The sequence below is a fragment of the Chrysochloris asiatica genome, unplaced genomic scaffold (genome assembly GCF_000296735.1).
Source record: "Chrysochloris asiatica unplaced genomic scaffold, ChrAsi1.0 scaffold00024, whole genome shotgun sequence".
NCBI lineage: Eukaryota > Metazoa > Chordata > Mammalia > Afrosoricida > Chrysochloridae > Chrysochloris > Chrysochloris asiatica.
The window spans coordinates 23,489,598-23,502,741 of record NW_006408542.1 but is presented as its reverse complement, the minus strand read 5'-3'; the positions used below and the strand labels follow the sequence as shown (position 1 = coordinate 23,502,741).

At 38.8% G+C, this 13,144-nt stretch overlaps 1 protein-coding gene across 2 annotated transcripts in view; it reads left to right on the top strand.

Annotated features, from left to right (window-relative positions):
- FSHR (follicle stimulating hormone receptor) overlaps positions 1-13,144 on the top strand; it is a 295,717-nt gene that overhangs the window by 206,910 nt on the left and 75,663 nt on the right. For both annotated transcript variants that reach the window (XM_006839442.1, XM_006839443.1), the window contains exons 3-4: positions 7,142-7,216; positions 9,684-9,758. In XM_006839442.1, coding sequence (XP_006839505.1) covers positions 7,142-7,216; positions 9,684-9,758 — 150 coding nt within the window. The remainder of the gene's footprint in view (positions 1-7,141; positions 7,217-9,683; positions 9,759-13,144) is intronic.

Sequence of the window (13,144 nt, the reverse complement as noted above, 5' to 3'; positions counted from 1 at the left end):
TCGGAAACCCTGTACAGGGTCGCTGTGAGTCGGAACCGACTCCACGGCACATAACAACAATAACATAAATATGAGTCCTAGTAGCATAATGGTTACACATTGGGCTGCTAACCAAAAGGCCAGCAGTTCAAATCTACCAGTCACTCCATAGAAGAAAGGTGAGCCTTTCTACTCCCGTAAAGATTTACTGCATCAGAAACCCTATGTAGGATCACTATGAGTCAGAATCAACTTGGTGTTGCACAACTACCACTGCCACCGCCACAACCACAACCACCAGAGCACTTCACAACACCAACATACATACATATGGTAGTGGTGGTAGTTATGTGCCATGGAGGTGATTTCAACTCATAGTGATCCTGCATAGGGTTTCTGAGGTTGTAAATCTTTATGGGAGCACAAAGACTCATCTTTCTCCATGGAGTGACTAGTAGATTTAAATTACTGACCTGGTCATTAGCAGGCCACCCCATAATCTACTACTGTACCAGGACTCCATATATATAGATATAGATCTATAGATATAGATACATATTTCTCCCTTTCCTTTAGAAAACTCAGCCAGAGATTCATTATTTGTTGATTCCAAGGAAGCACCATCAAACCTTGAGTTGCTCTAATTTCTAAGAAAATTCTCCTTTCAACTATAGCTTTTGAGACAAAGAATGGTTTCATAATTATGTAATTCCTCTGGGTATAAGGTTTCTATATCCTGTCTTTGAAGATCAGTTGAATGAGTCCCATAATTGTATTATTTTGGCCAAGGCAGGTATCTTAACTTCCTAGTGCTATTAAAATAGAAATACCACAAGTGGTTGCCTGTAAGGGGCAGAAATTTATTTTATCACCATTGGTTAAAGGATATTGCTCTGAAGGAGGTCCCTCTTTGTTTATTTCAGCTTCGTTAAGAAGGCAATCCTTGGTCTGTGGATTCATTTGATTCAGTCTTGTCATTCCCCATGCATACTTCTGGTTTACTCTCTCTTTATAACTAGAAGTAGATAGGTTTAGGGTCAACCCAAGGATCATATGACTTCAACTGGTTACATTACATTAGATTGCATTATGGAAAGCAATTACATTACATCCACAGGGATAGGGCTAAGATTCCCAGCACATATTTTGGGAGGACACAGTCAACTCATAGTATTAGGTCACTTCTGTTAATCTTCCTGGAGATAGTAATGACTGTTCTAACTCACTTGGGTGCAATGAAAACACAGGAAAATATGTAAAGAAAATACTTAGTCAAATTTTAAGCACTAACCAGACTATGATAGGATAATACCTGTGATAGTTAAGGTTTGTGTCAACTTGGCAAGGCTAGGATTCTCCATGGTTTACAATGAAATCTAACATAATGTAATTACCCCATGACATGATCAGATGTGATCAGCTTTAATCTGATGCAGTCCTAAATGTGGTAACTCACTTCTGAGATGTCAATGAGGTCAGATGCAGTCTACAATATTATCTTGTATCTTGAGTCAATCTCTTTGAGACATAAAAGAAGAGAGAAGTGAGCAGAGAGAGGAACCCACTATCATGGAGAAAGAAGAGCCTGCAGTGGAGTGTAACCATTGGACTTGGAGTCCCTGAAGTGGGAAGCTCCTAACCTAGAGAAAGATTAATGCCAACATATGGAGATCTCCAAAGAAGGCCATCCTAAAGAGGCTGAAAGAAGACGAGGACATTTTTCCCGAGCCCGTGTTCTGAATTCAGACTTCTAGCATCCCAACTGTGAGAAAATCAATTTCATTTTGGTATTTCTATTATAGCAGCATTCGATAACTAACACAATATCCACATACCTGCAAGGAAGACTAGGTTAATAGTATTATTCAAAGTTATGCACAACCACTAAAGTCAATGATGATAAAATTAAAGAATTCTTCAAACCCTGGTGTGGCACTGTAGGATATAGTGCTAACCACATGTCCCAAAGTTCAAACACACCAGCTGCTCTCAGAAACCCAATACAAGGTCTCCATGAGTCAGATCTAACTCGATGGCACACAACAACAACAAACCAACTTCTCCAGGCTGAAATTGATCAAACAAGCAATGAAGATGCATTCATAAAGACTGATGATTCAGTTTCGAAAGTTAGAAACAATGGGGAAGGATCAGTAGTTGGAAAATATGGCCTTGGTGATAGAAATCATGCTGGAGATCTCATGATAGAATTTTGCAAGACACCAACAGCTTATTTATTGCAAATACCTTGTTTAAATGACATAAATGGTGACTATATATAAATGGACCTCACCAGATGGAATACACCAGGAATCAAATTGACTACTTCTGTGGGAAGAGATGATGGTGAAGCTCCATAATGCCAGTGAAAACAAGGCTGAGCTGACTGTGGGACAGACCATCAATTTCATTAGAACATATGAAAGTTCAGGCTGAAGCTGAAGAACATTAACACAAATCCACAAGAGCCAAAATATGACCTTGATTTTAGAGAATGTCTCAAGAACAGATTTGATTCATTAGAAACTAATGACAGAAGACCAGAAGAATTATGGAATGACATCAAGAACATTATACAGGAAGAAAGCAAAAGGTCATTAAAGAGACAGGAAAGAAAAAAAGAGACCAAAACGGAAGTTACAAAGACTGAAATTTTCTCTTGAGTCTAGAGAAGACAAAGTAACTAGAAAAAATGAGGAAGTAAAAGATCTGTACAGAAAATCTCAAGGGGCAGCTCCAGAAGACAAAGTAAAATATTATAATGAAATGTGGAAAAACCTGGAGTTAGAAAACAAAAGGGGAAGAACACACTCAGCATTTCTTAAACTGAAAGAACAGAAAAAAACAATTTAAGCCTTGGGCTGCAATACTGAAGGATTCTATGGGCAAAATATTGAATGGTGCAGAAAGTATCCAAAGGAGATGGGAGGAATATACAGAGTTAATGCTCAATCATTTCAAGAGATGGCATATAGATGAGAACCAATGTTATTGAAGAAAGAAGTCCAAGCATCACTGAGGCATTGACAAAAAAAAACAAAAACAAGGCTCCAGGAATTGACAGAAGGCAAAATGAAATGGGCCAACAACTTGATGCAAACTTGCTGTGCCAAGTAATTTGGAGGACAGCTGTGCCAAGTAATTTGGAGGACAGCTACTTGGCCAGCTGATCAGAATGTGCCCATTCAAAATAATGCTGCTTCAACAGAATGCAGAAATCATTGAACAATATCATTAATATCACAAATTGGTATGTGCTATAGGATAAAGCACTGGTACTACAAGGTTGAACCACCAGCTCCGCAGTTCAAATTCACCAACTGCTCCTCAGAAACCCTATAATGGGTCGCTATGAGTCAGAACCAACTTAACAACAAGGCACTAAACAACAACAAGGCTTCCTACAATCTTGATGTCACGTTCTTCTTCATATAACCCATTTTCTCAAATTATTCGCCCAGCATAGAGATTGAATAAGCATAGTGAAAGGATATAGCTCTGACACATATCTTTACTGACTATAAATCATTCAGCATCTTCTTATTCTATACTGACAACAATAAAATCAATTGGTCAGGTAGTCTTCTAAATTTCTTGACATAAGACTAGTGAGTGCTGTCAGCACTGCATTAGTTTGTTGAAACGTCTCAATTGATATTCCATCAATTCCTGCAGCTATGTTTTTCATCACTACCTTCAGAACAGTTTGCACTTCTTTCTTTAATATCACTAGTTCTTGATCATATGATACCTCTTGAAATGGTTGAACAACGGCCAATTCTTATTGGTATTGTGACTGTGTATTCTTTCCATCTTTCTTTGATACTTCCTGCTTGTTCAACATTTTGCTCATGTTGTTGTTGTTGTTATGTGCTGTGGAGTTGGTTCCGACTGTACAGGGTTTCCGAGGCTGTAAATCTTTACGGGAGCAGAAAGCCTCCTCTTTCTCCTGCAGAGCAGCTAGTCGTTTCGAACTGCTGATCTTGTGGTTCGCAGCCCGATTCGTAGCCACTACGCTCCTTATTGCTCATAGAATCCTTTAATATTGCAACTTGAGGCTTTGATTTTTCCTCCTCAGTTATTTCAGCTTGAGAAATGCTGAGTATGTTCTTCGCTTTTGGTTTCCTAATTCCAGGTCTTTGCACATTTCACTGTAAAGATTTCCTTTGTCTTTCTGAGCTGCCATTTGAATTTTTCTATTCAGCTCTTTTACTTTATCATTTCATCTAGTCACTTTAGTTCAAGAATATGTTCAAGAACAAATTTCATAGTCTCTTCTGATATTCATTTTAGTTTTTTGTCTTTTCTGTCCTTTAGTAACCTTTTGGTTTCTTCATGTATGATGCTTCTGTTGTTAATTAATCTACAACTCACATAATCTTCAGTTATGAATGTTCAACATGTCAAATCTGTTCTTGAAATGGTCTCTAAATTCTGCTGTTTGTATATTTATACCTATGTTTAATAGTCTATTTATGTTATAAATTAGGACATGAAAACTTGCCTCTATTTTTTTTTCCTTTGATGACTTTTGTACTTTTAGGTTTTACATTTAGGTTTTTAATTCATCTTGAGTTATTGTTTATATGTGATGGGAAGTACAAATACTCTTATTTTTCTGCAAACAGATATCTAGTTTTATCAGTTCCATTTGTTAAGGAAATTATCACTTTCCTATTTAATAGTTTTCATCTTTTACCAAAGATCATCTGTTTGTACAGTGGATTTTTTTTCTGGGTTCTCAATTCTGTTCCTCTGTTCTATGTGTCTGGTATAGTACCAGTACCAGGCTATTTTTGCTGTCATGACTGAATAGTAGGATTTAAGTTTGGGAAGTATGAGTCCTCCTATTTTATTGTTCTTCAGTAGTGCTTTACTTAACCAGGGTCTTTTTCCTTCCTATGTAAAGTTGGTGATTAGTGGGACAGTAAAATGGTACAACCACTGTGGAAAATGGTATGGCTTTTCCTTTAAAAATTGGGCCTAGAAATAACATGAGATTCAGCAATCCTACTATTAGATATGTATCCTAGAGAACAAGAGCCATGACATGAACAGAATTTACATACCTATGTTCTCACAGCACTATTCACAATAGCAAATAGATGAAAAAAACCTCAGTGTCCATCAATGGATAAACTATGGTGCATACACACAGTGAAATACTGCACAACACTGAAGACTAAGGATGAATTTATGAAACACCTCAAACATGGATGACCCCGAAGAACATTACTTTGAGTAAAAACCAATCAGCCACAAAAGGATAAATATGTGATCACTATTTAAAAGTCAAGAAAACATTTACACACAGAAGAAAAAACATAATTTGATGGTTACCAGAAATGGGAAGCAAAAGGAAGGAAGATCACTAACTAGAGAGAAGACACATGTTAACTTGAATGAAGGGAAACATTATATACTAAAAGAGGAGGTCAGCACAATATGACAAGGCAAAGGAAGACATTGAGCAGTACACAAGAGTTAAAAGAAACAAAGGTAAACAAAGAACTAGATGGTGACTGGCTACCACAATGGCTGCTCTGATGAGGATCACAATAGAAGATCCTGTATAGAGTTAGTAGACAAATGTAGAATAACATTCAAAATTATAAAATGAGCAGACTTTTTGATCAGATTGAGACTGATGGAACCTCCAACAAGACTACGGTCCTTAAACACTCTTCAAATCTAGAACTGAATCTACCCTCAGCGATTATCTTTCAGTTCAAAGTGAAAGTAATCCTTAATACAATCAACTATACAAAGCCTAGGAATCCTAGGGTGGCACTGTAGGGTAAACCCTGGACCACAAGGCTGGTTTGAAGTGCTACCTTGCAATTCAAGGTAGCAGTTCAAACCCACCAGCCACTCCTCAGAAACCCTATACAGGGTCGCTGATTGAAACCCATTCAAAGGCACTTAATAACAACAATTCAAAACCAAAAGGATGGCCTTTGCTCAAAACCAAAGCTCAGAAGGCAGGAATAGGCTGAAAGGATCACTGGAAACAGGAAACCCAGGGAAGAAGTTAGACGAGTGCTGTTCCAATGAAGGTATTGCAACTAATGTCAGGAAACAAAAGTTGTATAAATTGTTGAATAGAAAATTAATTTGCTCTGCAAACTTTCACTGAAACCACAATAACTGGTTTTTTTAAAATTAAAAACTGCATGAGAGTCTTCCTCAAGAGTCCCAAAAATAGCACATTACATTTTTTAAACTAACTCATTAAGCCCCTTCTTTCCTCACAAGCTCTGGGTCTCTGCATAGTGAACTTTCTCCTCCACTGGACTCAAATTACTCTAAGAGGAGATGGGACCTGAAGGATCTTTCCTAGGTATTTTAGGTTTGTTGTTCTTGTTGTTGCTAAGGGATCTGGAGTCCGTTCTGACTCATAGCATCTCTGTATACAGTTTCTGAGAAATGGCTGGTAGGTTTGAACCGTCAATATTTCAGTTAGTTGTCTAATGCTATCCTACAGTGCACACAATCATAAGGCCAAAGGCCTTGCCATAATTATCCCCACTTGGGTAACGAAATGGAGACAGGACTGTTTAAATCCATGTTTATTTAAAATAGACCAAATTGAGGTCCTCAGCTTCTAATGCCAGGTTGTCAGACTAGATTGGGTTGGATGGTAAAAATGCAGCCCATGAGGTCAAATGAAACCTGTGACTTGCTTTTGTAAATTAAGTTACATTGGATCATAGCTACAGTTATTTGTTGATGAGTTATCTATGACTGCTTTTTTGTGCTACAAAATTTATTGTGCTACAATAACAGTATTGAGAAATCACAAAATAGACTAAATTACTTACAAAACCCAAAATAATTACTACATGGCCCCTTCAAGAAAAAGTTTGCTACCTGCTGATCTAGGGAACTTAGTCTATTCTCATCTTTGTACAATCTCCAGGTCTGAGTTTCTACATCTGTAGACTAATAATCTCTAAATTTGATCATTGTTTTGGATTTATTCTCTTATCGTTTTATAAGTATTCATTTCTACTATATTAATTTTCTTATCATTATAGGTGACTTCTGTGAGGACAGGGACAGTTTTCTGAGCTTTATAAATCATTGGCTCTATGATCAGAGCCCTAAATCAGGTTATGGAATGTAACTGAACTGATTGGAATTAAATTTCTTGTCTCTGCAGAGAGATTTCTCAGAATGATGTCTTGGAAGTGATAGAGGCGGATGTGTTCTCCAACCTGCCCAAATTACATGAAATGTAAGCAAGAAACATGGGTAGTCTGTTCACAACTGTTTGGGTTAGCAGCCTTCAAGGTCTCTTATATTCCTGGGAGGTTACAACCTTGTTGGCAGCTCAAATTCCCAGACCTTTCTTATCAGTTTCACCAAAGACACTATCAAGTGTGTCTGCCTAGTAACCAAGGCATCAGCTGTACTCACTCCTTCTCAGATTTTGCTGAGTTGACCCAAGAGGCTTGACCACAGATGTGACCAAGTACCTCCAGCCCATTTTCTCATTCAAAACTATTTCATAGCCAAAGCGCAGCCCAAGTCACACATGATGTAGTGTTGGTGTTAGAGAGACCTAGTCTCCGAGCTAGTTTATGTCGTATATCCATTATGAAACCTTGGCCATAACTATTCACAGGTTTAGCATTCTCATTTATAAAACTGGAATTATAAAATTATGTATTATGTAAGATTATCGTGAAGAATAACTAAGATCTAACACATGGACTGGCATAGAAAAAGAATGACATTAATGATCCTTTCTTCCTCTACTACTTCAGTCAAATTTACTACCTCTTGTTGATGTTCTGGTTTTACATACATGCCAATACTGACACAGTATATCAGATCCACATCTATATTTTACCAGTCTATAGTTACATTTATAGAATCACAGATGTCAAGGCCAGAAGACACTTTAAGACTGCCTGGTCCAGCAATTTCTAAATTATCTTCTGTGGATCATTAGGCACTCAGGATATTATGAAAGTGTCTAAAAGATGAAAAAGATTCATTGGTCAAATAATATTAGAAGACATTGAGAAAATTGAGTTATGCAGGTTTCTTTATTGTAAGAAAATTTCTCAGAGTATGTAATGTGTGAATATACATTTGGAATTTCCTAAAGGATATTATATTAAGCGTTTCTCAACTAATTTCATGGAAAAGGGTGTATGTGTGTATGCAGAGCATTTATTGATATCTTCAAAAGTTCCCGATGAGCATGTATAGGAAAACTGATTTGAACCACCCTCCAAATTTTACAGATGAAGAATGAGAGGCACAGAGAAGTTATGAGCCTTGTCTAATGCCAATCAGCCGAATCCACAGCAAAACAAGAAGGATTCAACCACACATTTCTTGACTCCTAAACCAGTGTGTGTGGGGGGTGGGGGTGGGGGTGTTTTGTTTTGTATAGTGTTAAACTAATTGTTTCATATTTAGCATTATCAAATATCCACAGGGGACAAATATACATATTTGCTAAGAAATTACCCTCAGTCTGGCCATTTGATAGAATACCCTCCATTTTTTTTTCTACTCAATCTGCCTCCTATCCTTTTCCTCTCCCTCCCTGACTCTTTCTCCTGTCACTAAGTTTTCCCTCCTTTTTGTCCTTCATGCTCATGTCTTTTCTTCTCTTCCTGCTTTACTTCTCCTTGCCCTCACTGAGAACACAGACCTGACTGGAGGGTCAGAATCCACGGAGAATATTAGAGAAATGGACCAAAGGGCAGCCAGTCCTCTGGCCAGGCTAGAGTGGGCATCCGTCGATGCAGTTCAATGGGTACTGGAGCTAATGGGACAGCTTTTCATTCTACTTCCTTCATGGAGAGGTGTGCACATTCCCACGCAGCTGCAACTGTACTTGGAATGATTAATTACCTGGTACTTGAGTCTGGGTAGCCACAGGTTACTGCAACATAAAAGCTAATGAAACAGAGAGGAAGTAATTAACACAGAGCATTTCTGCAAATATACATTGATCTAGCAAACCAGGGAAAGGGCAGGCTCTCTCTGTTGGAATCCAAATGTGAACATGCTCACCTCCAGACTATTGATCGGGACACAGCACAGGCCAACACAGGGCAGAAGTTGCCACTTCCCATGAGTGAAAGGAAGCAGCGTCAGTCTACAGCAGGAGAAGAATCACCGTCCCTTTCTCCACTAGTACTGGGATTTCATGGTTAAAATGACAGAAGGATTGACTGCTTATCCTCCAGTCTCTATTTTCTTTCGCCTGCTTACTCTTTTCACCCACCTCCTCCTACTCCCTTCCCTTCTGTCTTCCCTTGTATCTTCTTATCTTTTATTGTTTCTCTTCCCCCTTTTCTCTGTCTTCAGACCAGCCTTCAGACAGACAAGAGTTCATTTCCTCATATTAGTTCCATCCCCATTCCTTGCACTCCTCAGACCCTGGGAGATCCTGCCTAGTTAAAGAACCAGCTGTGCTCCGGGTGAAATGACCCAGCTAGTGCTTTGTTTGCTTATGATGGACAGGCCTTAGGAGGACTTTGATGATGAGAGTTAAATGGGGCAGGATAGCTCTTTAGTTTATATAATTTAGTACAGCAATATGTGCTGCATACGTGATCAGTATTTGTTGAAACAATGGGTGGATGGGTCCTTCATTGGTGTACTCTTTGGATAAGTTGAAAAATGCTAGCGTCTTCCTCATTGTTGAGATCACTTGCCTGCTCTTTCTTCTATTGCAGTAGAATTGAAAAGGCCAACAACCTGTTGTACATCCATCCTGAGGCATTCAAGAACCTCCCCAACCTTCGATATCTGTAAGAACTCCTGTCTTTTGAAGTTTTCCATGTTCAAAGTGTGCATTCCTATTTTAACAAAATGCTCACTCAACACTTTGGGTATCAGTTGATTTCTACTCTTGATGGGGGTAGAAGTGAAGGTGATGATACACTTACTTGGTGGTAGATTTTAGTGTAATGAGTGAATTCCATTAATATAATTGTGTTTTGTTTTCATTTGCAAAAATGGACATAATAAGAAATGCCATTTGCATTAATGGAACTGTCACATGGACTGCTTGCCTAAAGGAGTCATAATTGAGTGTTAATGAGATGCAGTAACATGTCTGCTAGCATTTAGCTTGTGACCTTGACCTCAAAGACACTGTCTCTCTTGTTCTGCATATATGCATATTTTTCTTTGATAGATTACAATGTTCTGTTTTGTATATTTTAGTTTAATAACAGACCTGGTATTTCATCAGGAGAGAAATGCCTGGTATTTGAGATCCATCCCTGAGCCTGCTCCAATCAATGACATCTATATTTCCTCAACTAAAATGGCTTTCAGAGTTGCTCACCAGGACCCTGCATTTTATGTTGTTGTTGTTGTAATAGAGTTGGTTATGACTCATGGGGACCCTGTACAGGGTTTCCAAGGATCTTCTGGTGGGTTTGAAACACCAACTTTGCCATTAGCAGTGCAGTGCTTATCCTACAGTGCCACACCAGGACTCCACAAAATAACAGTTCAGACTGTAGACTCTGACTCATCTTCCAGGACCACTTACTACTGATCATGGCCATGGACTTAACCTCTTCAAAGTTTGTTCCCTTTATCAAGAGACTGGAGATTATAATGTATGTATATCTGTTACCTGCATATGTATGCTATTAACTATCTCTTCTAGTGATTCATAATCAAAAATCACTTATCACTTCCAGTCTGTCTGTCTGTTTGTGGGACACCAGCTAAACAGTACAATTGATCTGGGTCAATATGCCTAACCCTCACTAAATTCATGCATCTGTGGTTATTTGGTAGGTCAACTATGAATGGTCTCAGTAAGGATGACTCAATTCTCCTCCATGTGACTTTCATCCCCAGTAGGATAGTTTAGGATTGTTAAGGCAGTGGTGGAGTTTCAAGTCCTGAACACTGAAATAGCACACTGTCTCTTGTGGAATATTTTATTTGTTTAAGAAATTCACCAGGCTAACAGAGATTCAAGAGGTGGAAAAATAGACTACATTTCTTCTCTTTTTTTTTTTTTTCACTCTAAAGAACAGAAATTAATTTTCTCACCATTCTAAAGTCTAGAAATCAAAATTGAAGACATTGGTATTCCTATGCTTTCTCTCTCTTACAGCTGCTAGAGGCTACTAGAAATCTTTGGTGTTCTTGTTCTGCCTCTAGATTCACCTGCCTCCATCATCACATGGCATCTCCTTTCCCCCTGTGTGTCGTTCAGTTTTATAAGACACCAAGTGGTGATGAATCGGGCTGCTGGCCTCAAGGTCAGCAGTTTGAAACAACCAGCTGTTCCTTGGGAGAAAGATGAGGCTTTCTGCTTCCATAAAGATTTACAGCCTCAGAAACCCTGTACAGGGTCGCTATGAGTTGGAACCCACTCCATGGTCCTTAACAACAACACTAAGAAGGTATTAGGATTATGACCCACCCTACTCATTAGCCTGACACAATACCCTAGCTAACATAGCAAAAGAAAAACTCTATTTCCAAACAAGGTCATATTTACATATCTTTTGGGAAGACACAATTCAATCCAGAACACTATGTCTTGTGTCTTCTTATGCTTGACAGAAAGTCATGCACCAGGGGCTTGTTTGCTATGAAAACCCTGAACTGGGAGACCTGTAAGCTGTAATGTTGACTTTGTGCCTAGAATGATACAAAAGACTGTGGGAAATTAAGAGTTTCTATATCAAGGTGACATGCACACACTTATGGCCTGTTCCTAGTAATTGTTTGCACACTCCTTCCTCTCTTGTGGATGAGAACTTGCATGCATGAGTACTTGTTGGGGATCATGAAGAGAACAAGGTGCTATGAATGCTGATTCTCTGATCTGTGTCTTCATATATGGAAAGCTTGGTGGTACAATGGCCAAGCCCTAGGCTGCTAACCGAAACATTAGCAGCTCAAGCCCACAACAGAGAAAGACCTAGTGATCCGTCCCCACCAAGATTTACATATCTGAAAACTGTATGGGGAAGCTTCAGTCTGCCCCATTGGGCCACCAGGGATCAGAACTGATATGTCAGCAACAGGTAAGGGTTAGCTTCTACATAGGTAAGTTGTTGTTAGTAGTCATCAAGACAATTTGCAACTTACAGTGACCCCACACAACAGTGTAGAACTACTCCACAGGATCTCCCTAGATGCAACTTCTAGCCCCTCTTCATGTGGCACCATGGTGGGTTGGAACTGCCAACCACATGGTCAATTGCCAAGATTCCAACTTTCTATATAACTAAGTGAACTTGCCTTTTCACGGTGTTGTTATTAGTTGCTGTCAATTTAGATATAACTCAGGGTAACCTTATATATAACAGAATATAATGTTGTCCTGTCCTATGCCATTTTCATGATAGTTGGTGTGTCAGAGCCCATTGTTGTGGTTACTGTACCAATCCATCCCACTGAGGGTTTCTTTCCCTCATTTTACTGACAAATCAGGATGTCCTTTTCTAGCAATTGGCCTTTTCTGATAACATATTCAAAGCAAACAAGCAAAAGTATCCTTACTTTTATGAAGTATTCTGGTTGTATTTCTTCTAAGACTGATTTGTTTAGACTCTACTTCTAGATGGGAAGAGCTGCAAAGTGACAGCACAAGGCATGTGCAAAGATGCAAAGCACAGGAAAGATTGAGAATTGGGGCCATTTTTACAATCAATTTTCAGCATGTAAAAAGGTTTGCACAGTGTCTATTACAAAGTAAACGCTCAACAGATGTTAGCTACAAGTGATATTGGAGTCCTGGTGTGGTGCTGTGGGATAAACAACTGCACCACAAGGTCAGCCTGAACCACAAGGTTGGTGGTTCAAACTCACCGATTGCTCCTTAGTAACCCAAAAAGGGTCGCTACAAGCCGGAGTCAACTCGACAGCATTTAGCAACAACAAGGATGATATGACTCTGCCCCTGAATCTTGGTCTGTGAGAAATGGAGTTGTAGTTATGTTGTTATTAAGTATCTTTAAGTTGGTTCCACCTCATAGCAACCCTGTATAGTGTTTCCAAGGAGTGTCTGGTTGGTTTGAACTGCTGACCTTGCAATTAACAGTCCAGTGCTTATCAATTGTGTGTCTTAGCTTTCTCATAGAAGATTTAACAGAAGACAGTTCATATAGCCTGGCACTCCTGTTCTCTAATGAAAGCATTTGACAAAAAATAAAAT